The sequence below is a fragment of the Sus scrofa genome, chromosome 3, assembly GCF_000003025.6.
Source record: "Sus scrofa isolate TJ Tabasco breed Duroc chromosome 3, Sscrofa11.1, whole genome shotgun sequence".
NCBI classification, from domain to species: Eukaryota; Metazoa; Chordata; class Mammalia; order Artiodactyla; family Suidae; genus Sus; species Sus scrofa.
Window position 1 is genome coordinate 43,059,989 of NC_010445.4, and position 26,793 is coordinate 43,086,781.

At 56.7% G+C, this 26,793-nt stretch overlaps 1 protein-coding gene across 3 annotated transcripts in view; it reads left to right on the forward strand.

Moving 5' to 3' along the window:
• Window positions 1-18,823, forward strand: part of PHF2 (PHD finger protein 2) — a 90,205-nt gene extending 71,382 nt beyond the window's left edge. Inside the window, exons 10-22 of one of the 3 annotated variants that reach the window (XM_021088181.1) lie at window positions 509-600; window positions 1,976-2,065; window positions 2,672-3,031; window positions 4,268-4,387; window positions 4,879-4,997; window positions 6,673-6,851; window positions 6,992-7,062; window positions 8,068-8,231; window positions 12,282-12,535; window positions 14,521-14,616; window positions 15,121-15,230; window positions 15,770-16,181; window positions 16,839-18,737. In XM_021088181.1, the coding sequence (XP_020943840.1) occupies window positions 509-600; window positions 1,976-2,065; window positions 2,672-3,031; window positions 4,268-4,387; window positions 4,879-4,997; window positions 6,673-6,851; window positions 6,992-7,062; window positions 8,068-8,231; window positions 12,282-12,535; window positions 14,521-14,616; window positions 15,121-15,230; window positions 15,770-16,181; window positions 16,839-16,927 (2,156 nt within the window). In that variant the 3' untranslated portion in view covers window positions 16,928-18,737. Of the gene's footprint in view, window positions 1-508; window positions 601-1,975; window positions 2,066-2,671; window positions 3,032-4,267; window positions 4,388-4,878; window positions 4,998-6,672; window positions 6,852-6,991; window positions 7,063-8,067; window positions 8,232-12,260; window positions 12,536-14,520; window positions 14,617-15,120; window positions 15,231-15,769; window positions 16,182-16,838 lie in introns of all 3 variants that reach the window. The other 2 variants (XM_021088180.1, XM_021088179.1) reach the window with 2 other exon arrangements.

Sequence of the window (26,793 nt, forward strand, 5' to 3'; positions counted from 1 at the left end):
ACCTGGTGGTATCAGAGCTCGGGGCTGCTCTGCCTCCATGGTGAGCTCTCCGCTTGAGGAGGGGGTGTTCTGTGCCCTTTGTGTGGGGCTACTTGGCTCCCGAGGGTGTGTTGAGGTGGCCATCCCAGTAGGAATTGGACCCCCCCGCCCCGGAGCCCCTCAGCTATGCAGGGGGAGGAGTCAGCATCTGGGGAGGCTTGGTTTGGGGTATGACTGTGGCCCTTCACTGATGCAGGCTGGGGACCAGGTGGAGGGGGAGTCGGGCCACCTGCACAAGGGCCCTGGTGGGTGGACAGTGGGAAGGCCAGTCCTGCCCTGTGCACACGGGCATCTTGGATGGGCATCCCCTGGGTTCCAAGAGGAACCATTGGCAATTGGGCAGGTGGTGGTAGGCAGAGGCCCCTGAACGGTCTGGCCCCAAGTGCCCCCTACCATGGGGGCTTTATCACCTGTCAGCAGCCCGTGAGAGTGGGCGCCCTTCTGAGCAAACCCTTTCATCTTCCCCCAGGTTCTCACAAATCTGGGAAGCAGCTGCCCCCTCATTTAGTCCAAGGAGCTAAAATTCTCAATGGTGCTTTCCGATCATGGACGAAAAAGCAGGTAGGAAAGTAGTAGGTGTGACCCGGGGCAGAAGAGAGGGTGTCAGGCAGGGAGGCTGTCCCCAGGGCTTCTCATTCCTTTGGTGGAAATCAGTGTGTGAAAAGCTTGTGGATGCCACCTGCCCAGGTCAGATACCTGTTGGTGGGGCAGATGCAGGAGAGAGCCCTCCATCCAGGGCCCCAGCCTGAGGGGTGGGGGCTGGGTGGTGGGGAGATTCAGTTGGGGGGGAAGGCAGGGCATGGCATTGCATGGATCCAAAAGGACAGGGAGCAGGGAGGACTCAAGTCAGTGACCAGCTGGACATTCAGGGCTCTGGACAGGAGAGCCGAGATGTCCTCATGGTCCTGCTGGCCTGCCCAGGCATTGGCTCAGAAGCTGACTTTGCTCTGTGGCAAGGACAGTCCCTTTGTCCTATGTCCCTCCATTCCCCCCACCAGAGTAGCCCTGCCCTGTGTCCCCCATGGTCTCCCCACAGTAGCCCTGCCCTGTCACCCACCATGGTCTCCCCACAGTAGCCCTGTCCTGTGCCCTTCATGGCTCCCCTGAAGCAGCATTTCTGGGCCCCACCCCGTGCCCCCACTGTAAAGCATTAACACCCTCACTAGCACCCATGCAGCAGCTGCTTCTCCTAATGAAGGCTCCAGAGAAGCGGCTTCCATCTTCCCTTGGCCTCTCGCCTGGATTGTTGGTACAGAAGGAGGGGAGAGGGCCAGTCAGCCTGGGGACTCCTTGTCCACTGCCTAGGCACTCCCTCCCAGTCAGGGGTGCCAGCACAGTCCGCACAGGTCCTAGCAGGCCTGCAAGAGGCCTTGTGGGGGTGGGAGTCAGGAGAGGGGCACCTGGGCACTTCCTGCTGCTCTTGTGGGCTTGCGCGTAGGCTGGGGGTGAGGCGGGCAGGTGCCCTCCTAGGCCCTCCCTCTACCACATCTCCTCCTGTGTCAAGGCCTGCAGTGGGGCAGGGTGTCCCTCCCACCTCCCATCAGCTGTATGGCCAGGTGGGGCGGCGGCCTTGTGCCCAGGAGGAAGCGATGGCCCACATTTATGCCCCAGCTGGTGGTGGCCTCAGGCACCCCTTCTCTCTGGGACTTGATTGTCCACCTGTAGAGTGTGGTCGTGGCAGAGCCTTCTTGTTGGGGCAGCAAGCGTCTGGCCAGAGTGGGCTGGCTCCCTTAGGACCAGTCCACGCTGGTGGCAGCCCCTGCCCTTGGGCCTGTCTGGGAGGCAGTGGGGTTGGGGGTCCTAGAGCAACAGAGGGTTTGAGTCAGGAACCACTGAGCCTGAGGCTGCCTGGAGCCTCTGTGGGTGGGAGGATGGGTGGGCACTGGGGCCCAGGCTGGCGGCTGATCCACTGACACTGTGCGTGGCTGTCCTGCAGGCTTTGGCGGAGCACGAGGACGAGCTCCCAGAGCACTTCAAACCCTCGCAGCTCATCAAAGACCTCGCCAAAGAGATCCGGCTCAGTGAGGTAAAGCTGACCCCAGGGCCGTGACCTTGGTCGAGGGAGGCTTCTGCCTATCTTCCCTGGTTCTCCCCAGAGCTGTCCACCAGGGGCGGCCGTGTCTGAGGCTGCCCCTTCCCCAGCCCTCTGGGGCAGGGTCCCCTCCATGACGGCGCTGGACTCCTAGGCCCCGGGGGCCAACTTGCAGCCTACCAGTGGCAGTGTCAGGAATGAGAGATAAGGCGGGGGTTCCCTGCAGCTCTTCGTGGCGGGGGAGCTCTGTGGTGAGGGCTCCTCCAACACCTTGAGCCCTCCTTGTGCGAGCCTGTCCAGCCCCCAGCCTCCCTGTGCCTCAGGGTGGGATGGCAGTCCCCCCACCAAGGAGGTGGAGGGTCCAGTGGCTGCTGATGTGGATGGACAGCACTGTCTCTCTCTCGGATGATGTGAGACAGATGTGAGCGTGTCACACGGAGGATGTCGACCATGTGACTGTGCTCACAGATGGTGTGGATGGATGTGAGCGTGTCAGCAATGATGCAGATACTCCTTTTCTGCTTGAGTGTCTCCTGTTCCCAGGGCTTGAGACCCCCTGGGCAGGGCCTGGTTGGTCACCCCTCCATGTCATTTTCCCAGAATGCCTCCAAGGCCTCCCGACCCGAAGTGACAGCAGCAGTCTCCTCGGATGAGGTCTGTTTTGGGGACCGGGAGAAGGAGGAGCCCCCATCCCCCATTGAGGCCAGCCCTCCTCGGTCCTTCCTGGAGAAGGTGTCCAAAAAAAAGACTCCTAAAACCGTGAAGATGCCCAAGCCGTCCAAAGTTCCCAAGCCCCCGAAGCCCCCCAAGCCTCCCAAATCACTGAAGCTCAAGGACGGGGGCAAGAAGAAGGGGAAGAAGTGCCGGGGCCCGGCTTCACCCACCATCCCCAACCTGGACCTGCTGGAGGCCCACACCAAGGAGGCACTGACCAAGATCGAGCCTCCCAAGAAAGGCAAGGTGGGTAGCCTCACCCTCTGTACCTGCAGCCAGTGTGTTTGCAGACACCTCTGGGAACTAGGCCTCTGGGTGGTCCTGGGGCTGCCATGTCCTTGTGCTAGACTCAGGGCAGCTGGTCTTTGGCCCAGCAAGCTTGTTGTAGTGGCCAGGTAGGAGGGACCCACATGATGAAGGCAGCAGAGTGTGTGTGGGGACAGGATGGCACTGCTGATGTCACCTTGGGGGACAAGCTGGCTGAGTGTTCCTGGGGCCGAAACATTGCCTGAGACTTAAAGGTTGGTGAGGCACCTGATGGAGGGCAGTGGGGAGGCAGGAATAGGGCCAGTGATGGGGCCAGGTTGCCTTGAGGGCCTGAGCCCCTTCAGGCAGTGAGAGAGGCCCGGTGTGAGTAGAGAGTCTTAGATATGGGCTTTGGGGACCATGAGTCCCTGACACCAGGCCACATTGAGTGCTTTCCTGCTAGTAGGAGGCCAATATCCACTTCCTGGGAGTTTGGTGGCCATCGGAGCCAGTGTTACAGGGCTTAAGTGGGGCACATTGGTTTTCCCTTCCTCAAAGCAAAGAGAGTAGATGAATGTATGAATAACTAAATGGATGAATGGAAGGAAAGAGAGAGGGAGAGTAGATGGATGAATGAGTGGGTGAATGGTTTGATGGATATGTGAGTGGATGGATGGATGAGTGGATGGATAGATGGTAGATGGATGGGTGGATGGTAGGTGGGTGGATGGATGGTTGGTGGATGATTCATTGGATGGATGGTAGATGGGTAATGGATAAATGGATGGATGAGTAGATGGATGGATGGTGGGGAGGTGTCTGAGTGGGTGGGTAGGTGGATGGTGGATAAATAGATGGGTGGGTGGATGGGTGGATGGTAGGTGGGTGGATGGATGGTTGGTGGATGATTCATTGGATGGATGGTAGATGGGTAATGGATAAATGGATGGATGAGTAGATGGATGGATGGTGGGGAGGTGTCTGAGTGGGTGGGTAGGTGGATGGTGGATAAATAGATGGGTGGGTGGATGGGTGGATGGATGAATGGATGGTTGGATGGGTAGGTGGGTGGATGGTAGATGGATAGTTGGTTGGGTGGGTGGGTAGACTGGTGGATGGAGGAGCTGCTGCAGAGGCAGGGACCCTGTGCTGTTTGGCTCCTGCTTTGTGCCGTAGCCTGATGGAACCCTGCCGCCTACCCATGTCTGCTGCTAGATCTTGGCTAGTATTTTCTAGGCCACAAAGAATGTCCTGAGTGTGCCCAACAAGGAGGTGATCAGCACACAGAATGACGTGGAGAGGTTGGAAATCCGAGAGCAAACCAAGAGCAAGTCAGAGGCCAAGTGGAAATACAAGGTGAGATGAGTGTGTGAGATGAGTGTGTGTAGACATGCAGGTGAGTGAGTCCACCCTCAGGGGGTGCTGCATTAGTGAAAGGAGGTGGTGTGTGTGGCACGTGTGGGCTTGGTGGTGTGAGTGGAAGTGAATACCTGTATGCCGTTGTGAGTGTATGCCTGTAGGGTGTGTCAGGTATGTGTCCTCCTATCCCCAGGTGGGCAGTGCCATGAAGGTCTTTGAGAGTCTGGGTGTGTGTTTGTGTGGCCTCCATGGAGCCACTTTCTGAGGGGTTGGCTCTGGCACATCTCAGCCTAAGAGGATGGATGAAGTTGTGCTTTGTGGCCTGCCCTGGCTCCAGCTCACACTCCCCAGAGCTGCGCAGCATCCAAGGGCAGGTCCTGTGGGCCTTGGTCCCCAGGTGACATGTCAGAAGGAGGAGGCTGGCTGGATGCCTATGCCTGCTGGCTGCCTGTGTGGGGTTCAGAGACGGTGCTGGGTTTGCTTTTCAGAACAGCAAACCTGATTCCCTGCTGAAGATGGAGGAAGAGCAGAAGCTGGAGAAGTCTCCTCTGGCAGGAAACAAGGACACCAAGTTCTCATTTTCCTTCTCCAACAAGAAACTCCTGGGGTATGTGGGTGCTCTTGCCAGGACGGGTTGGTTACCTGTGTGGTCTCTTACACCCAAGCTCTGAACACCCCCCACATCACACACACACCCCTTCCTGGAGGGCTTCGCAGGTGAGCCCCGCTAATACCACCAGGCGCACCCTTCCTGAGAGCCCCACCAGGCAGACCCCTTTCCTGCCTCCAGGCCAGAAAGCTCAGGTAGGTGGGGAGGGGTAGTGTGGTGTGTTCCAGCAAGGAGAGGGAGGATGTGACAGGGCAGATGTTAGCTGAGTGGCTGTTCCAGGCTGGCACAGAGGACATGGTGAGGGTGAGGGTCTTGGCCTTGAAGACCAGAGGCCAGTGGGGAGGGGCTGGTGTGAACCCAGTACTCTCAGATCCACCTACAGTTGCGGCTGTGATAGGGGCTGTGGAAGAAGGATTTGTGGGGACTGGGGTGCCGTGGGAACCTCGTATGCCTGAGGGAGGTGGTGGTGGGGGCTTCTTGGAGGAGATGGCACCAAGCTGAGAGATGGGGGCACCCAGCCTGGAAGGGTGTGCACGTGTGAGCTGGAGTGTGTGGGTTCCAGACTGCATAAAGTGTCTCCACCTGCTGTCCAGGGTAGCACACGCACTTGTCCCCTCAATCCAGAGTCCAGGGTGGGCACCCAGTTACCAGGAAGCAGACATAAGCAGTAGGAATATGGCCACTTTTCTGATGAGTTTCCTTGTCTGTAAAGTGGGAGGAGGAGGCGGTCTTCAGGTGGTAGGGGAACAGGGCTGCTCAGTTTCTGGTGCTCATGCACCACTGACACAAGCGGACCCATTTTTCCCAAGAGCTCACAGTAATGTGCTGAGGCCACTCGGTGAGCAGATGAGATGGGCGGGTCTGCAGGGCCCTGTTGCCCTGACTTCAAGGACTTGAGTGTATCCTTGATTTATCTGAAGCTCAGCTGCCAGGTCCCAAAGCTTTTTTGTGTGGCATTAACTCTGTAATCAGCTGACCAAGCTACAGAGTATAGAAGTGGAAGGGAGAAAGGCAGACATGACTCTGTAACTATATCACATCTGTGTGTGTGTGTGTACATGCCTGTGTATGTACCCACACTCTGCAGGGCTCTCTGCCAGCATCCTCTGCACTTGCATTGTTGGGAATCGGAGCTGTACCTGTTGGGAATTGCAGATGCCTCTGTCCTGCCTGTTGTCCCCACTGCTGAGTGTGCACTTGTACCCTCAGCCGGTGGGGAGGCAGAGGCTGTAGCATTGGCCTCTCCTCATTTGAGGTTGCTCTGCGTTGTCCCAGGGGGAGATGTGTTTGTATGCTACTTTTTAGACAGTTGTGTCTGCACCTCAGCCCTGAATTTATTTTTCCAGAATAACTATGCAGAAAACCCCAGCCATTTGGTACTGAGTGTGATATTGAGCTTGTATCAGGCCGCGGAGCAGGCTGAAGGAAGGCTGTGCTTATCCAGTGGCTGAGGCCAGGGGAGCCAGTGAAGGGCACAACCTTAAACAGCCTGAGGCAGGGCCGGGCATGTACCCTGTGGGCTGTCCTTACCAGGATCATAGCATCGGAGGGGAGGCTGTGGGGCTGGGAAGGGTCCAGCCCAGCTGTCGCTCCTCTGAGGCCTGTGGTGGGTGTGGGGACACTGGCCAAGCTGTGTGGATGCCCAGTAACCAGCCCACCTCTGCCACCCCAGCTCCAAGACCCTCAAGCCACAGCCAAGCCCAGGGGTGTTCGGGGCCTTGCAGAACTTCAAGGAGGACAAGCCCCAGCCAGTCCGGGACGAGTATGAGTATGTGTCGGATGACGGGGAGCTCAAGATCGATGAGTTTCCCATCCGAAGGAAGAAGAATGCTCCGAAGAGGGACTTGTCCTGTGAGTTGGGGGGATATGGACGGGGGCAGGCCCAGCCCCATAAGGGCCATGCCGGGCATGTGGGGTGGGCATCAGGCATGGCTGGACCAGGCCCCCGCTCCTCCTAAGTTGCCACTGACTCTCATCCGCCCTGATTTCAGTCTTACTGGACAAGAAGGAGCCGCTGCCCACACCCACTTCGAAGCCAAAGCTGGACTCAGCGCTCTACAAGGTAAGTGCGGCCGGGCAAAGTGCCTGGCTGCCTCTGGCTGTCCTCAAGCCTTGGTGGGACATCTCTGACTGAACTTTCTGGGCGGAGTGCAAAAGGGGGCGTTTTCCTGGGGAGGCTGGCTGGACTCCAGATGTGGGGCTCTGAGCCCTCAGGGCTAAAAGCACAAAGAGACAAAAGCAGATGTGGGACCTGGGGAAGGTCCATGTGTCTCTGTGGGTGGTGGGGCCTTGGGAGTCACTCCCTTATTTCCTCCATGAAGATAATGCATCTCTTTGATGCCTGGGGACAGGCCTGCAGGGGGGTGGGTCTTGCACTAAGTCATGGGGGTTAAGTTAGATGACCTCCAAGCCTATGCATGACCTGCCCAGGACACAGCCATTTCCAAGAAGGCCAAGCTTCCTCATCAGGGTCATTCCTTTGCCTGCAGAGCTACCTGCCAGCAGCTAATAACTGGTGTCCCTCAGGCACGGGCACACCTGCCTGATCCCGGTCCAACCAGGCCAACTCCTCTTGTATCTGTGTCCAGTACTGGGGCTTTCATGTCAGGTCCTGTGAACCAGGGTTCCTCTGGGGAAACAGTGCAGGTGGGGCTCTGAGATCTCAGCGCAGAGCGCTGGCGGCTGCGCCCTGCTGTGTGTGCCCTGGTCAGCCAGCCCTGTGGTGCTCATTACAAGGACAGGCTTTTGAAATAAAAAATCTCTTTTTCTCGCAGTTCCTGTTGTGGCTCAGTGGGTTAAGAACCTGACTAGTATCCATGAAGATGCAAATTCAATCCCTGGCCTCTCTCTGTGGTTAAAGATCCGGCATTGCTGTGGCTGTGGCGTAGGCTGGTGGCTACAGCTCTGATTGGAATCCTAGCCTGGGAACCTCCATGTGCCACGGGTGCGGCCCTAAAAAGTCAGAAAAAGCAAACAAACGAAAAACCTTTTTTCGCACGGAAGGGAAACAGTAGTCCCCATCCCTACCCCTCCAGCCCTTTCCTAACCACCTACCCTGTCCCCACAGCAGAGCGACGACTCCTCTGATGAGGGCTCGCTTCACATCGACACGGATACCAAGCCCGCCCGCAACGCCAAAGTGAAGAAGGATGGTGGGGGTTCAGCTGCGGGCATCCTGGACCTGCTGCAGGCCAGCGAGGAGGTTGGCGCACTTGAGTACAACCCCAACAGGTAGGCCCGGGCCCACGGGTGCTGGGGGAGTGGGTGCTTCCACAAATGTAGGCCAAGGAGGACTCCGAGGACCCATGTCCCGGAGAGGTGATGCCAGGCGGCCAGGGAGGTGATTGGGGGCTGGCTATGTGGGTCCTGTTTATGGCAGAGCTCCTGTGAGGGGCACAGAACTCTGGGGACAGATGCTCCATGATGCCAGATGGGGCGTCAGCTGAGAGGCACATAGGGGCCATGGTGGAAGGAGTCTGCGGGGCCACCGTACCTGTGGGTGCCTGAGGGGAAGCAGGGCCAGGCTGGGCACCTGGAGGGTGTTGGGGTGGTTCCAGGCCTGTATGCCCAGCTGTCCCTGTCTTGTCACTTCCTGAATGCCATAAAAATAGCATAAGAAAAATTCCATGGTGTGTGCCCAGTGTCGGGGTTAAGAGCATTTATTGGGCCTCTGGGGAACCAAAGCTGGGAGTGGATGGCTTCAGAGCTCGGGGACACAATAGCCCACTCCCCAAGGAGGGCTGGACCAGCTAGGTTGCCAGATTCTCATGCCAGCTGGGGGAGGTGTGGGAACCATGACCCCAAACCTGTGGGAGAGCAGGTGTGCGGCCTCCGGAGCCCACTCACTGCTGGTGTGTGTACTGTTCTTTTCTGGAAGCCCTGGGATTCCGGGCGGTCTGGCAGTCTGGGACTTATGTCCGCTCAGCTCAGGTGGCCCCCTGTGCCTAGGCCCACCCAGCTTCCATCCTTTGATTTGTGAGAAAAGAATTAATCCTCTTTGGGTTTTGCATTGGATAGAAGGCCAGGACTTGTTTTTCTCATGATGGTCCTGGTTAAATTCTCCTTCAGTCCCAGTTAACTTTTGTTTTTATCCATCACAGCCATTCCCCAAGCCCCCGTGGAATTTCTACAAGTACCACATTCCAGTAGCTGAGGGATCCAGGCCTGCGCCCCCTGCAGCCTCCCCACACTGGGACCTCTGCCACTGTGGTGGGGGTGGGGGTGGCTCCCCTCCTAGTCCTTGAGTCAGCAGCAGATCCTACCGCGTAGATGGGGAAGCAGGCTCTGAGAGCTTCGGCAGCTTGTTCAAGGCCACACTGCTAGGAAGCAACAGATGCGGGACCAGAATCTCCATCTTCCTGATAATGGGACCCAAGCGTGGGCATCCTGGAAGGTTAACCATGTTGGGTAATGATGTCCAGCCAGGCGTGACCTGGCCAGGGGAAGGCAGGGCCCATGTGACCTTCTCAGTGTTCGCTTGGTCCCCCAGCTCTGCCTTCTGCCAGTCTCCCTCTGCCTCTCAGTCCATCTCCAGAATCAAGGTCCCAGGGCTTTGTGGAGGCAGCACGCCAGCCCCATCGTAGACAGTGGGGCTCTACGAGAGAGATTAGGCTTTGCTGGAAAAGGATTCTTGCTCAATCGAATGGTTGTATTTTCTTTCATAAATTACTGTTTTTGTGCCGTGTCATGCTCACTGACAGCTGTAGGCGCCTTCTCTCATGGGAGTAGCATCTGGCTGGAAGCTTCCACTGAGCCGTGGTGTTGCAGAGTTCCATGTTTGGCATTAAGTGATATCTGTAGATGTACAAACCTAAGCCCCTCACGCAGAAGCCCTGTGGCCTGTGCTGTGGGGGAACCCTGATCTGCGGCCCCTTTGCTGGGAGGAGCCTGGCTGTGAGCTCCCCTTTCCTTGGAGGGTCCTGGTGCCCGGGCTGACCCCTCACCTCTTTGGAGGTGCCTTTCTTCTGGGAAAAGTGTGGCCTGGCTGGTGCCTTAGTGACCGGTTGACCCTGAGACCCTGGAGGGGTGCTCTGGACACCCTGTCCCCTATGAGTCCCAGGGAGAGGCCCCCCGGGAAGAGGGCAGGCATGGCCGGTGCTGGAACTCTGCGTGGAGCTGGGACACAGGCGCTGCGTCTTGGGCTTCTGACTGAACCTGGGCGTGGCCTGCCAGGAGGAGGGCAACCAGACTGCCCACGTGCTGCACACTGCTTTGTAGGCGCACACATGTGTACTCACAGTCGCCCGCACTCATGCACATGCGTGTGCCAGGGCTGGGCCCCTCGGCCGCCACAGGCCGTTCCTCTCCCAAGTCTCCCATGTGGAGGGGAGGTCAGCGTTTGATGGTCCATTTGCTCTGTTTTAAGTATTCCCTGTTTGGAAAAAAAACAGCTGAAGAAAATGGAGGAAAATATGTTAATTTCTTGTGGATGGTTTGCTTAGTGTTTACTGCTGGAGGAAAAGGAGAGGACTTGGGTATGATAATTGGAGGATTAAGGTATTATTTTCCATGTGTACTGGTTAGACTTTGCTCCTTGATTCGCTGGCCTTTGTGGACAGACTGCAGCCGTGGGCTCCGAGGCCCCTCCTTCCTAGGTTGCAGCCAGTCCAGATGGCATGGGCAGGCCGCTGGCTTCCACGCTGGCTCCTGGAGAACCTTCTTAGTGGGTGTCTGGCCCCCACCCTCCCATCCCTGCAGGAAGCCTGGTGTTTGTCGGGGCCATGGGGCTGGGGGAGGAGCCCTGAGACCTTCAGGGTGGGCCAGGAAGGACCTCATTCGCACCCCAGAGAGCCTGGTGCCGAGGGTGGGTGGCCAGCTATCAGCTCTTAACTGGCCCTTGTGCTGGGTTGGGGGTCTGTCCCTGCTCAGAGAGCATCAGTGATGATGGTATAGCAATGATACTCCTGTTGCCCAAGGCCATGTGCTCTGGCTGGGTCTGGGCAGCCCTTTGCCCTCATGGCCTGGGACAGTGGAGTTTAGGGGATACTGGGGCAGGTACATGGTCCTGTCGAGGGCTTCTGACTCTCAGTGGCGGTCTGACCAGACTTGATTTTTCCCATTGTTTGCGGCTTTGGAACCGTAATCCATTTGCTTTCAGCAAACCCCAAAACACTGTGGTCCAGTGCGTCTCAGGCAGGACTGGAGGAAGTGGTATTGGTGGAGGGCTGCCTGGAGAGGCGCCCGCCCATCGCCTCCTCCAGGCTTGGAGCAGAGTCCCTGGCCTGGAGCCCAGCAGTACCCTTCGAAGGATAGTTTTTGCCCATGTTACCTCCGTGGGCCCTCAGGACCACAGGAGACCACCCTCTGTGTCTGTTCTTACTGGGACCAGCTCCATCTCCCTGCGCCCTCCAGCTTCAATCTGGGAACCTTGTTTCTGAGCAGGAACTCCTGCCCCTTCTCATTTGAATGTCCTACTAAACTTGGTTCAGACACTTCTTGGAACTGGGGGAGGGGGCAGGGACCATGCAGACTGATACCCCTCTGTGGGTAGATCCATCCCCTGGGGGGGACATGGGGCATGCAGGAGGGGGCCTGGATGTCACACCCCCTGAGCAGGATGGCTGCTGGGTCTCCTGAGTCTGTGACCAGGAAGGAGGGCTAAGCAGTGCTATGGCTCCCCTTACCCCATGCCCTGCTCCTGGCCCTGCCTCCTAGCGACCCAGGGAGCAGTGAGAGGTGTGGATGGCTCTTTAGGTGGACAAAGGCCTGGGGTGATGGGCAAGGCTGGGGTCCAGTCATGGAGAGATGGTGTGGGCCACCTGGGGAGAGTGATGCCACGGGAGGCAGAGGGCTCTGCTGCCACATCTCAGGGGCTGGATGGGAGGACACCCTTAAAGATGTGGGGGGAAGAGCACCAGGGCAGGGGCTGGGTGCAGAAGCCTGAGGTGGGAGAGCAGCTCCGGTGGGTGGAGGGATGCACAGACCCGGCTGGACTGGAAGGAGGAGGCAGGAGGGTACTCGTTGGCTCTAGGGTGGGAGAGATCAGGAGCAACGGCCCCTCTGTCTGCCACCCCCTTTACCTCTGCCCCTTCATCCCTTCCCTCCACCTTCTCCTCTCTGTGTCCTCTCTGTCCCAAGGCCTCCAGCCCTCCCTTTGGTGTTGGGAGGTCACAGGCAGAGGGTAGGGGCTGGCGGTGGCTGGCCCTTTCCTCAGGGAAGTTACCAACTGCCCCTGTCCCCCACCCCCCATACCCTCTGCTGGCTGCTGTGTGGGAGGACATGTGGGCCGTGGGCTGAGTGCCTGTCTCTCTGTGCCTCCAGCCAGCCCCCCGCCTCCCCCAGCACACAGGAAGCCATTCAGGGAATGCTGTCCATGGCCAACCTGCAGGCCTCCGACTCCTGCCTGCAGACTGCATGGGGCGCCGGCCAGGCCAAGGGCAGCTCGCTGGCGGCCCACGGCCCCCGAAAGAATGGGGCAGGTGGTAAGAGTGCAGGCAAGCGGCTGCTGAAGAGGACAGCCAAGAACAGCGTGGACCTGGATGATTACGAGGAGGAGCAGGACCACCTGGATGCCTGCTTCAAGGACTCTGACTACGGTGAGAGCCGCTGTGTGGAAAGGGGGCTCTCATCCTGGGTGCTGGGAGCTAGGCCACCAGCGTCACAGCCAATTCAAGAACATTGCATCATCTTGAAAGGAAATCCTGCCCTATACCGTTAACACCTCAACACCCTCTGCGGGCCCCTGGCAACCACTGAATTATACTGCCCCATAGACCATCTTAGTCTTGCCCTGTGATCAGAATCTCATAAGGCTTGGTCTTTTCTGCCTGGATTTCTTTCTTTTTTTTTTTTTTTTTTTTACTGCCGCACATGCAGCACATGGAGGTTCCCACGCTAGGGGTCGAATCAGAGCCGCAGCTGCCGACCTACGCCACAGCCACAGCCACATGGGATCCAAGCTGCATCTGTGACCTACACCACAGTTCACGGAAACATTGAACCCTTAGCCCATTGATCAAACCTGAGTCCTCATGGGTACTAGTCGGGTTCTTAACCTGTTGAGCCACAATGGGAAGTCTTGGCTTTCTCTCATTACTCTTAAGGCTCATCCATGTTGTAGCACATGTCAGTATTTTATTCCATGTTCCACCATGTGGACATATCCCACTTTTCTATCCCTTTATCCATCCGTAGGCCTTTGTGTGGCTTCCAGCTTTGGGAGCTGTGAGTAGTGCTGCTGGGGACACTGGGGCATCATGTGGCTCGTGTCTGTGGTTCCCCTGCGTCTCTGTCTATTTCACCTTCTGACAACCTGCCTGACTGCCCTCTGTGTGGCTGCACCATCTCAGTCACGCCAAGAGCATGCCTGTCCTGTCTGTCTGTGGACAGAGAAACCGAAGCCCAGAGTGGCTTTCTGCCAAGTAGGAGGTGGGCAGTGAGTTGGTGGCTGCGCTTGGCCTTACCTTCTGCCAGACCCAGAACTTCTGGTTTTGATGGGCTCTGATGGAGCCACTGCTGCTGCCTAGGAGGGGGACTGGGAGTGAGGACTGGCCTCCATGCCTTGCCTGCTGCCTGAGGATGTCCAAGCCCCCACAGGGCACAGCGTGCTCCTCAGGACCCGGGTGTGCTGGCCCCCGTGTGCAGGGCTTGCCTTCAGCACAGCCCCGATGGCCCAGGGGGCTACGTGTTTGTGCTCCTGTCCCTGGAGAGCCCTCCTGTGGTGAGGCTGGCCCTGCCCTAGCTGGGGGACACTTTCAGGCCTCTCTGTGGGACCTGCCCTGGTCTGGTAGAATGACAGTGGAGCAATCTATGTTTTCTGGGCTCCCTGGGCCAGGTCCTGAGAGTTCAGGTGCCACAGGCCCTGGGGGTCGAACTTATAATGGGAGGGGGCACCGTTTGAGTCACAGGGCTCCTATGTGGGTCTCTCTGCTCCAGAGACTTGCTGAGGTGGCCTCGGGTCCTTGAGAGCCACCTGGCTCTGTGGATGACAGCCTTCATTTCTAATAGTAGCAGAGGAAGTGTTCTGTTCTGTTTTGTCTTTTGCCCTTTAGGGCCGCACCTGCAGCATATGGAGGTTCCCAGGCTAGGGGTCAGATTGAAGCTTAGTCGCCAGTCTACACCCAGCCACAGCAACGCCAATTCCAAGCTGCGTCTGTGACCTCCACCACAGCTCATGGCAATGCCGGTTCCTAACCCACTGAATGAGGCCAGGGATCGAACCGCAACCTTATGGTTCCTAGTTGCATTTGTTTCCGCTGCACACGATGGGAACTCCAAAGAGGAAGTGTTTTGAGCATTGGGAATTCAGTGGGTGTTCTGCTAGGCTGGGCAGGTGGCCACGAGGGCTGGATGGGCCTCTCATCTGGCCAGCCGCTGCCCCACTCTGCACCACAAGGGGGCCTGGGCTGGACAATTTCAGAGGCCACTTGCGCCCTACGTGTGGCAGCCACACCAGGAGGGCTGGCGCTTTGCAGCCCGAGGGTGGCTCGGGGTGGGGGGGCGTGCCGGTCGGTGGCCCACAGCCCACTTACTCTTTGGTGGCTGCATCAGCAGCTCAGCCCTCCTCTTCTCTCCCCCCTAGTTTACCCCTCCCTGGAGTCAGATGAGGACAGTCCTGTCTTTAAGTCTCGGTCCAAGAAGAGGAAAGGCTCAGACGATGCTCCTTACAGCCCAACAGGTAGCGCTGGGGACCGGGGGTGAGGTCTGTCCACACTGCATGCCAGTGAACTCCATGCGGGATGCAGACCAGATGCTGCTTGCCTGTAGGAGCCTCATTGGGTTCCACTTCCCTCTTGGGACCTCAGCCCAGGTGCCTTTGCAAACCCACCCAAAGGTGTCTGGCTCCTGCCAGTAGGGCAAGGGGCCGCCCCCGGGGAGCCAGCCCTCTACCTGGCTTCTCCTCATGAGTGGTCCTTGGAGGGCTGCCTCTGCACCCAGCCACAGGTGTCATGGCAGCCCGAGGATGGGGTCTTGTTCCCCTTCCACATGACTCCTTCCTACCTCTCCCGTCTTGCTGGCGAAAGGAAGCCACCCCTTCACCAGGCTGGGGCTCATGCTGACCCTCCTGAGTTGTGACTTGTCCCTGGGATTTGAGGACAGCCTGGGGCAGGGTCGGGGGAGCCCAGGAGGGCGCACTGGCAGTGGGTGGCCGCTCAAGGCAAGCTGACCTTCTATCCCACAGCGAGGGTCGGCCCATCGGTGCCAAGGCAGGACAGGCCCGTGCGCGAGGGGACCAGAGTGGCCTCCATTGAGACGGGGCTGGCAGCTGCTGCAGCCAAGCTGTCCCAGCAGGTGAGAAGGGGCCCCAGCCTGGGCTCAGGCTCCCCGGATGTGTCTGTCCCCACCCTCATGCCTGGACCACCCAGGCTGGGGCTGTCACAGGCTCTGGGACATTTGAGTATTGCTAACCCCTGTTCCTCCAGGCTCCCAAGTCCCTGCTAGTGGGGAGCAGAGAAACTGGGAAGCAGCAAAAGTGGGGTGATGGGAATGGGTGGAGCTAGGGTGACAGGGCAGGGGTCCCATACTACACGCCCACAGATAGGTAGACTCAGATTGAGCAGGGTCTGTCTGCCACAGCTGGGTGCTGGTGCCACATCCCGTCCATCCCCATGTCAGGATAGCCTGCCCCCAGCACAGCTTTGGGGGACTTGTGATGGCGGGAGGTGGGGTTCCGGCATGGTCTCGCTCTCTCTGCTTCTGCATCACTGTCTCGCTCAGCTCCACAGGGAGGTCTTATGCACAGGGGACCAGACAGTCCCAGGCTGCAGGCTGGTCCCCAATGTCTGTGGGCCAGCCCTGCGGGGTAACATGCCTACATGTTTTGTTCAAAGGAGGAGCAGAAAAACAGAAAGAAAAAGAACACCAAAAGGAAGCTGGCTCCCAACACCACCTCCCCCTCCGCCTCTGTCACCACCTTGGCAGGCACCACCTCGGCCAGCACCACCTCGGCCAGCACCACCTCGGCCTCCACCACTTCGGCCTCTACCACTTCGGCCTCCACCACCCCAGCCTCAACCACCCCGGCCTCCACCAGTACGGCCAGCAGCCAGGCCTCACAGGAGGGCAGCTCGCCCGAGCCCCTGCCAGAGTCCCACAGCAGCAGCCTGGTTGACCACGAGTACACGGCGGCTGGCGCCTTTGCTGGGGCCCAGGCCGGCCGTTCTTCCCAGCCCATGGCCCCTGGGGTCTTCCTCACACAGAGGCGGCCTTCCTCGTCATCCCCCAACAACACTGCTGCCAAAGGTGACCCTCAGCTTGCACACCGACCTTGTATATGACCACAGGTCTCCTCGGTCCCTGAAGCCATTAGTGTCTGTGGCCAGGAGCTCAGTCAGTGGGTGAAAGAAATGGTCCCTCGGAAGCCTGAGAGCTGTGGTTATTCCCAGAGGTTCTGCTCACCTCGGAGGGAGGGCCAGCCCCTCAGATGCCCAGGGCCTTGGCTTTGGGGCCTGGCTTAGAGTTGGGGTGTGGTCAGCGGTTCGTCGAGGGTTCAGTGGGCAGGACCTAAGGCAATCTGGTTTCCTCGGTGTGATCAGGGCTGGGTCCCATGGCATCCTCACTGTCACCACCAGGCCTGTTGCACCCTGGCTGTGAGGCCCAGCCAACCACGGATGTGGGGAGCATGGTTCTAGGTGGCCCTGGTGCTAGGAGGTGGGTTGGGGGCCTCACTTCATAGTGATGCCATCCCTGGCCGGTTCCTGTCCCACTCAATGCGGCCCGACCCCTGGTCACCATAGCCTCTGAGCAGGCTCTGTGTCGATGGTTGGTGACTTGGGAGGGACACCGAGCTCCCAGGGCCCAGGCATCACGGGATGGAGGTACGGGGTGGGGTTGGAGACCCCCCATTCCACACGCTGCTCCTTGCATTCAACTGTCTGTTTGTGTCTTCTCTTTCCCCAGGAAAACGTACAAAAAAGGGCATGGCCACCGCCAAACAGAGGCTTGGGAAAATTTTGAAAATTCATCGGAACGGAAAACTACTCCTTTAAAATTTGGAAAGCCAGGATCCTTCTGCTCCGCTCAGGACCCCCGGAGCCCCGCTAGAACATCGGCCCCCAGGAGGGTGGCCTCGCTGCCTCACCCCAGGGAGGGCCTGGCCACCTCCCGGCCACTCCCCCCCCCATATGAGCGTCTGTTGCTTCAGCAGGCGGAGCTCGCCAACACGGACAGATGTCCTTTCTCAAGTTGCTTAGAGTGACCCGTTCCCGAAATGTGGCCCTGCCAGTTTGAGGACCATTCCAGTTTCAGGACAGCCTCCAGGCATCCCCGAGCATGGGTGTGATTGCAGAGCTTCTGCAGCTCTGCTGGGAGCATGAGTCCTTCAAGGAAGGAGGAGTGAGCCACTGCTCACCAAGCCCAGAGTCTGAGCTGGCCACAGGCTGGCAGCCTCCAGAGGCTTAAAAAAAGGCAAAGAACACTAGAGAGGAAGAGGAGGAGAAAGTGGGGTGTGTGTGTGCCCCCTTCTTTTCCTAAGTGATTCTAAGACAAGTCCAGAGAGTGTTCGGCCCGGCCAGGAGAGGAGCCTCTGTGCTTCCCCGCTGGTGGGCGGTGGGCCGGATGGTGGGTGTCGCGCCCTGAATGCCTGGGGCATTTCTCGGGGCCGGCTGGGGCCGGCAGCAGGGTCAGTGTGTCAATGAGGGGGACCATCATGGGGTCCTCAGGGAAGGGCTTGGGCCCGGCCACAATGTGGGGCCCAGGGGGCCCCACCCAGGCTAAGCCATGGGGGTGGGCCCCATCCAGCCTGATCGGCTATACTCGAGAAGCACTTCCCAGCCAAGGCACCCTGCCATGCGCCTGGTGGGGGCAGATGGTGGCCGGGTGGCCCAAAGACTTGGGGGCCAGGCACTTCTGTCTTGTCACCTGTTGACATTTGGTGTCGAGTGCATGGGTGGCTCCTGGACTACGTGTCTGCCCATCGACACGGTGGGGCTGGATTTGTTTCTCAGGCAATCCTGTATTTTAATTTTAGATGTATTTCCTGAAGCATATTTTTCATAGAATGTAGCGTGTAAATAGCTTTTTAAATAACTTCTTTTTTATAAGAGTAAAAGTATCTTTAGGAATTTCTTTCTATAGAGTCCTTCATTAACATTTATACGAGTTTTTTGCGGAGTATGATGAACAGTTGGGTTTCTGATGCTTTTCCTTTTCTTTGTATTATTATGGTTATTATTATTATTTTTTCTTTTAGGAACTAAGGTATTGCCTGAAAAACAAGTGATGTCTGTGCAGCCTTATATCTGTCTTTACAGAAGCAAACAGTACACAAAAGATCTATTTCAGACACATTTGAAGAGGAATCTTCAACTTGAATACCAGCTCTTTGTTTCCTTCTTGTTGATGAAGGGGGTGGGGGTACAGTTATTTTACTAGCACCTTGTGAAGTGTTTCTGTGTTTTGTGATGCTGTAATTTATTAATGTTTGTAGCTTTTTATATTTGTACATTTCTTATGAGCTTTGTTTATATGCCCAGCCCTGGGTGTTCTGTCCACAAGGAGAGGCAGCTTCGCGTAGGCCTTGCCACCCTAGCTCATCCTTTGGAGGTGGGGGACGCAGCCCCGGGTCCCAGAGGCTGGGAGGGGCGAGCCTCACGGGGCCCTGACTGTTCTGACCCGGCGTTTTGAAGGTTTCCTTTCCTGTCCTTGTTGAACATTTATATAATCTAACCTGGCCATCAAGCTGTTCTCTCTCTTCCTCTCTCTCTCTCTTATTTTTTTAATTTTATTATTATTATTTTGGCAACATGTACATTTCTAACAAAGTTTATTGTGGCTATTAAAGTGTTTTATTTCCCAATTCATATTACTCTTGTATCAAGTCCATGAGGTCTAAGGTAACTTAGATCAAAGTTTTAAAAGAGTAAAAATATTTCAGGTTTTGTACAGACCCATGTCTGCTTCATTTCTGCCTCATTCGCCGTCGTCGACCCTGGTAGTGAAGGTGGTGGGGGTCCTCAACAGTGGGGAGGGGAGGTGCAAGTGGGCTGGTTGGCAGGGTGGGCAGTCAGGCCAGGCCTCCCACCCAGGCCCAGGCCCTGGTGGCCCGTACTCCCTTTGGAAAGCCGTTGGATTGCCCCCAGGGCATGTGCACTGCCCTGCACCACAAAGCAGTTGCACCCCAGCCGGCCTGCAAGAGCAGGCAGAGGAGACTTTGGTCAAGGTGGGCCGCCTTTGAGACCCTGGCAACACCAGCCCCAACCCCAAGCATCTTTAGGAGCCTCGAACCTTCTTGGGGTTCACAGATGTGCAGTTTCAGAGTCCAGTGAGAGGTGCTGGAAAACAGGTATAGGATTTTTGCCTAGATCTGACATCATTCACAACAAATGAACAAAATAGAAACCTCCGCACCAACCCCCTCCCCTGGCCCAATACACATGCATACACACAGATGTGCAGCGCAGGGCGTGGTGAGGACCGAGGATTAAGGAAAAGGGCCAGCTGACTGGAGGAGGGCCACACTGGGGCTGTCCCAGCCCTTGGTATCTCAGGCATTGCTGGGTCCTGGGAGGAGACATTCAGCCTGGGCACCTCCACAGCCTGAATCCACGCCACTGGAGCCCACAAGAGGTGTGTCTGTACACTCCCCGTTTGGGGAGTCTCCCTGTCTGGCAGCCCAGATCCAGCCAGATTCTGCCTTGCAGCTCTCCCAGGGGTCCACACACCCTCACCTCACAGCCCCTGGGGGACCAAGCTGAGGCCTGGGCTGTTCTGTGCCAGCCCGCCCCAAGGCCTGGCTCTGGCTGTCCAGCCCCTGAGCTCCAGTCCTTGAGGCTGAGCTCTCTGGGTGCTCCTTGGGTCCCCTCAGCCCAGCATGGCTGTAGGGACTGGGTCTTCAGAGGATCATCTGGGAGCTGGGGCTCCGGGCTTGAGAAGGTGCCCAGAGTCTCTCCCTGGGCCCCAGCCATGTCCTGAGCTGTACCCATACCATCCTGTTGCTGCATGGTCTGGTCACGCCCTGGCCCTCCGCAGCGCACATGTCTGGGCCTGTCTATAAGTGAATGTGCATTTCTGGGTGTATCCTCAGCAGAAGCAGCAAGGGGCATGGGTTGCTTCATCCTCAGTGCTGCCCATGGACCTTCTGGACTTTTGTCCCCCTCTCCACACAGGGCCGGCAGCCCTGTGACAGTGAACTGGGAGTAGAGGGGTTAAGAGAGATCTTTGTCCAGCCCCATGGACCCAGCCCCTCATTTGACAGGTGGACAAACTGAGGCCCAGACTGGAGCCCTCTGCAGATGAGTCTTGAGTACTCTGGGATTGTCCCTTGCTTGCCATAATTTCTCAGCCTCCTGGTGACAGGTGGCCAGCTAAGTAAGTAGGACACTACCATCCTATTGAGGCAGCTCCGGGGGGTGACAGGATGCCAGCAGCAAGTCCTAGAGTTCCCACTTGGAGAGCCACCTGACCAGCAACGAGCTTTGCAAGAGGAACATGAAAGGCTGATGCCAGGCTTCTGTGAGGTAGGAGCTCTTTGTTCTTGCATGCTGACCTCTGTCTGACTGAGACTCACATGCAGCTGGTGTCCTGTGCACTGAACGTGGCATAAACAAATTGCCCTTTCACTCGGCTTCCAAAATCCACTGGATTTTATGGTCATTTCCTGAGCACCTTTGGTGCTCCAGGCTCCATGTTGAGAACTTTCCAGACCCCTCATCAAGTCTGATTTTAGCAAGGAGGACATCAAGCTTGGGGGTGGGGGAGGGGCTGCTTCCCTGCTCCTCTCAGGAAGCCTGGACTTTGCAACTCTGGAGCCACACTGTCATCTGCTCCCTTGTATAGCAGGACAGGCTGAGGTGAGACAGGCCCGTGGTGTCCTTTTATTCTCCAAGAGAGGGTCTGGTGGTTTCCTTGGAGAAGCCCATGAGATGAAAATGTCTTCAGCAGCATGAACAAAAGCCCCAGGGCAGGTGGCCAGACCTCAGAGTGGTCTGTGGGTGAGAGGGGGACTGGAGCTGGCTCAGAGAGAGCCAAAGGTGTTTACCCAGTGGAGAACACGGAAGGCTCTGAGGAGCCCCTGTGGGTTAGTGAGCAGGTGCCATGGGCTCTCTAGGGGAGCAGCTGCCAGGTAAGCTGAGGACAAGGGGTTCACTCTCCCCTGAGGCTCCTCTCCCCTAGATTCCCTCCTTCTGGGGCTCCCTCTCCCCTCAAAGATTTTCCTCCACTCCGGGGCTCCCCCTCTGCCCCTTGCCTTGTGTCCAAGAGGTACCTGTTCCCATCATCTCTGTGTAGGTGGGGAGCTCAGCACCTCTGGCAGCCCAGTTCTGCCTAGGCATTGGACAGACCTAGAGCCAGTCTCCAAATCTACAGGAGAGGGGGCTGGGGGCAATACTGAGAGCAACCACCAGGGGGCAGGGAAGGGCCAGGAATGAACAGTCCTTGGGCCATGGCAACAGCAGTTCATTTAGCACCTGGCGTTCTGTGGGAAAGACCCTAGGGCTAATGGCTGAGGGGACAGCCATGGGCAAAGAAAAGCCAAGTCATCAGCATGCTGTGTGTTTTGGGAAGATGGTAGTAATCAGATTAGCTTGGTCTTGAACTATTTAAGCTCTGGGGTTGCTGGGACCTGGTTAAGTATCTGGCTTATATTAGTGCATTCACGCCTCATGACTGCCCCTGGAGGAAGGACCTACGATGGTCTCTTATCTTACCAAGGGGGAATCAGAGGCACAGAGTCGCATAGCTAGTGGAGCTGGTGTGCGGGGCAAGGTGCTATATTTGAGAACTTGTGTACAGGAGACAGAGCAGAAGGTGGGGCAGGGCAGCAGGCTGGGCTGTCCCCTTAACCAGTCTCCCTTCCTTCTTGGGGTTCTCTCTCTTTCCCAGGCTGCACAGAGTCCTTCACACCCACCCCTGCCCCCCAACACACTTCCCCCTCTGGACCCTGCTCCCTGCCTCCCAACCCCTGCCTCTGAGCACAGCCTTGAACAAGGAGCCCTCTTTGCAGGTGAGGACACTGAGGCAGTTCTTGTGTCAGACACATGGCTGCCAGGGGTCTTTGCCCTCCTTGTCCATGGTACTGAGAGGCTGGACTGGGTGCGAGAGGAAGAATGAGGAGGGCCCACTGTCCAAGGTTGAAAGAAAAAGATGCCACTGATGCAAAAATTCAGGCTGCGTTCCCAGTCCTATGAAAGCAATTCTCTTTAACAGTAATGATAAGGGTGCATAAGATGCATAGCAAAGACACAGACGCTAGTGCTAACTTCCATGGGTTTCATATAGTGAATGTGCTGCCAGTGTGGCCCTGCCTCCTGAATGCCCACTGTGTGCTGGGCGGGGTGCCGTGAACTTTCCCAAAGTTAATCACTTATTGTTCCTATAGCTCAGCCTGTGGAGGAGACCAGGCTTGGGTCCTGCTGCTGGGAAGCCTCTCTGAAGTGGTGACCTTGGAGCAAAGCCCAGAGAGTGTGCGCGAAGAGTGTTGGGATCAAGGGAACAGCCAAGCAAAAGCCCCGTGGCAGGATCAAGCTTCGTGAGGAACAGTGGGGGCAGAGTGGGTGGAGACCTCAGCAGGGCCAGGGTTCCAGCAAGGCTTTGTGGCCCACGCTGTGTCCTCCGATGCGAGAGGCAATACTGCTAGGCCCAAGGAGCCCGTGGCAGGCTCCGCCCAGCCTGGTTATGGGGCCTTGGGACTGGCCTCAGCTTCCTCATCTGCAGAGTGCCTGAGAGCTCGGCCCCACACAGAGGTGTTGCAGGGCCAACTTCTCCCTGCAGGCCTGCCATTCCCACAGGACCTCTGTTGGGGTACTCCCTCCTCCTCCACCTGCCTGCTCTGAGAGCCTGTTTGCTATGTGACCTCCTGCAGGTCACTTGCCCTCTCTGGGCCTCTTCTTCCTTTGGCCTTCCTGATGATGAGAGGGAGGGAATGGGGAGCTGGAGCTGAAGGGCTGGTGTGCCCCCATGTGGTCTGCCCCACAGCCTCTCTGCCAGTGGCCTGCAGAAAGCTGCCCAGGCCAGGAGGCAGGTCACGGCAGGACACAGGACACAGCTCGGCCTCAGGCAGACAGGCCTGCCTGAGAGGTCTGTTGATGGACACACCACACCCCAACTTGCAGAGGCATGAAGTGTGGGGTAGCGGGGCTATGCCCCGGGCTGGGTGTGAGCCCAGGTGAGATGGTGTGGATCCTCAGTTCAATGTTTACTCATTTCCAGTTTGCGGTCTCCTTCTCATATTTTAGAGTAGATCCTTACTTTTCACAACTCACAGTTAGTTGTGTGTCCCCAGAGCCGGGGGTAGGGGAGCAGGGCTGAGGAGGGGTGGCGGCGGAGGGGAGCGCTGCGGGCTGTCTGGCTTGCCTGACAAATGGGCTCCCTCCTCAGCCGCCAGCCCGCCTTTCCCAGGCTGAGTCCCATCGGCCACCTCATCCAAACATCCCAGGGGATGCCACCACGGTAGAAAAATGATGCTGTTCCATTAACATCTGACACGGATTTGCAGGCCCCAAACAGACAAGCGTGCATGTAAACACCCGGCCTAGCTAGGCCCTCGCTCAGCTCAAAGCAGGATCCTCGTAATTAATTGTCCGCCTGCCGGCCCGCCAGCCTAAACCCACGCTCCAGCCAGTGTTATTTCAAGATTGCAATTCCCCCCCCCGCCCCGCCCACCGCCTCCCGCCCCCAATGCATTTACCAAACAGCAGATGTGCCGGAGCTTGTAGGAGGGAGATTCTGCGGGCCTCAGCTTCTTCCCCATGAAGTGAAGCTGTGGACAGGAGAAGGGGCGCCTGTGCCTGGCTTGGGTTGGGCCAGAGCATCTGCACTCCAGTCAGCACGTAGTTTGGGGCTGCCTGGCCTGGGTGGGGCAGGTGCTGAGAGCACAGCCCCCATGGGCCTGTGCAGTCACCACAGCCCTGATGTGGGCTCAGCTCAGCCAGCGTGGCCTTTTATCTTTTCTACTCATTTTGGCTTATTTATTAACGACAGTGGTACAGTATGTGCCCTATTATCTTGAAGAGGGAGGATTTTGGTAGAATGCTGTTCTAGGATGTTGTCTAGAATCAGTGATACCGTGTGTTATGTGTACACCAAGTGCAACTTTTCTGCCTATCAAAGGGAAATCTCATATAAGTGGGCCACAAGACTTTACACATTTTGTAGAGTAAGTTTTGGTCCTCCACTTTTATATTTCCTTCCTTCCTTTTTCTTTTCTTTCTTTTTTTTTTTTTAGGGCTGCACCTGCAGCATATGGAAATTCCCAGGCTAGGGGTTGAATGGGAGCTGTGGCTGCCGGCCTATGCCACAGATACAGCAATGCCAGATCCAAGCTGCATCTGCGACCTACACCACTGTGCATGGTAATGCTGGATCCTTAACCCACTGAGCAAGGCCAGGGATCAAACTTGAGATCTCATGGATGCTAGTCAGATTCATTTCCACTGAGCCACGATGGGAACACTTTTTTTTTTTTTTTAAGAGTTTAAGAAAACTGCATGCCTTTGCCTGTGATGAGCCATCAGCAGGGTGTCTGCTCTGCACCCGCAGCTGGTGAGGACGCCACCTCTGTGAACTGTGACACGAGGAGAGTCATCTTACTGTTGATGGGCTCATAGGGATACACCCATGCCAGGTTCAGAGCTGGATCCCCACCATGCGTACTGGGATCAGTAGCTTGGCTCAAAAGGCATTTATTTCAACTCTCTATCTGGGGGGAAAACTAGTTATATTTTCTTATTCTTTTCTTTTTAAATCGCTCACCCACCTGTGACCCCCTGGGATGTACTGTGATTTGTGGCTGAGAGCCGGCATCTCGAGTTCATCCTCCATCAACATTCAGCAATTGGTGGCTCATATCACATAGGCATTTGTTGGCTGGGTATCTCTCAGCAGCCATGGATTAAGTTCTGAGTAAAGTTTATTGATGCTTGCACTCTGTTCTTCCAAGGATGTTACCAGGAGCAGAGCTGGGATTTGGGGGGGGGGGTGTTCCATGAAGAGGAGGCATCTGAGGGCTTGTGGCAGATGGGAGCAAAGATATTTTCTAGAGGATTTTTTCCTGTTTTGTTTCTGATTTTTTTTTCCATTCTATACTCAGACCATATATTTCTCATGACTATGGCTTTAGGATATGTTTCCAATGGATCAAATCCTCCATGTGCTTTTTTGGGGGTCTTTTTAGGGCTGCACTCATGGCATATATAGGTTCCCAGGCTAGGGGTCGAATTGGAGCTGTAGCTGCTGGCCTATACCATAGCCACAGCAACATAGGATCCAAGCCTCATCTGTGATCTACACCACAGCTCATGGCAACTATGGATACTTAACCCACTGAGCAAGGCCAGGGATTGAACCTGCATCCTCATGGATGCTAGTCAGATTTGCTAATGGCTGAGCCATGATGGGAACTCCAGGGCCTTTCTTATTCATCCTCCCTTCAACACATGTAGATGGGTTGGTTTTGTTTCCTCAGGTCTTGCCATCCCCCTGGCCCCAAGTTCATCATCCCCAGGATGTCTTATACCAGCCCTGCCCTGACTCTGTTTCCCTGATTCCTTTCCTCATGGTCTCATTTCCTCTGGTCATTCTTCAGCTCAGATACCTTCTCTGGTGCCCCACTAACTGCCTATGTGATCCCCCTCCACTCCCACAGCCCCAGCAGGGCATCAGATGGACCTCCCTCCTGGCTCATTTCCCTGAAGAGTATGGTCTATGTCCTTGACATGGGCCCTGGAGCCATGGGGAGCTCCTGGATCAGGACAAGCAACGGCACCAGTGGCTGGTGGATGGTGGCAGGGCAAGGTGGGCTGAAGAACCAGGGACTCCAGACAGAGAGAGAAAGAGAGAATGGGAAGGTGAGAAGGGGGGAAAAGGAACTTTGAGAAGAGGGTTGTTTGAGGGGTGGGAGGCATTTGTGAGGAAGGGGCTCACGACATGTGAGGAGCAGGAGCTATGGGTATGATGTGGATTAGGATAGACAAGCATCCAGGGAGGCCCTTCAGAGCCTAGGGTTATCTCTGTTTCCTCTTGTGAGGCTGCTGGTGATTTATGGCCTGAGGGCTGATGGGCAGGCAGTCAGAGGCATGGCTAGGCCAGCAGGGAGGGAATCTGGCCACTCCCACCATGGTGGGCTGGGCTGATCCATGCAGGCAGGCCCAGGCTTTTGGGAGAATGCAAGGTTCTTCAATCACAGTCATGGAGCCCACCCAAAACAAGTGCTGTCTGGCCCTCAAGCCCATACCCCTGACACCTCTGATGGATCACTCAATCTGGAAGCTCTTAAACTTGCCTGGATTCAGAAATCTTGAATGTGCCTTCCTGGGCTGGCTATGGGGGCCTGGAGAGGAGGGTTCCCTGGGCTTGGCACTGGGGCTTAGGCCATAAACCAGGACCTAGAGAAAGCATCATGCAGCTCTGGGACTGGTGGCATTTTTTTCCTGTCCCCGTTTTCTGGTAGTCCACTGGGTGACTGATGCCAAGTGACATAAGTGACACGGATGTTCTTGATTGCTCATCTAAAAGTGGGGGCTGCTCCTGGCAATCATGGCTCAGGCCTCTGGGGGAAAGTGTTCATGCCTACTGGGAAGTTCCATGCGGCTCAGGTAATGGGAGCACTGCAATTTGAGCAGGTGGTGTGGGGGAAGATGGCTGTGTTGAAAGACTTGAATAGGGTGGTGCTGGAGCAGATCACTATGTTGCAAACTCCCTCTAGGAACAGAGATGGAGAAGAGACAGTTGGGGCTGAGAGGAGGCAGAGGGATCAGGAAGAAGGGAGATGGCCACAAGGCCTGAGATGGGGCCAAGGCCAGGGTCATTAGGACAGGATGGATTTAAGAGCCACCTGGCCCTCCATGACCCCCAAGAAGCTTAGAGAAAATACTTAGTTAAGAGAAATGAGACCAGCTGAGAAACAGACCTCCAATCCTCC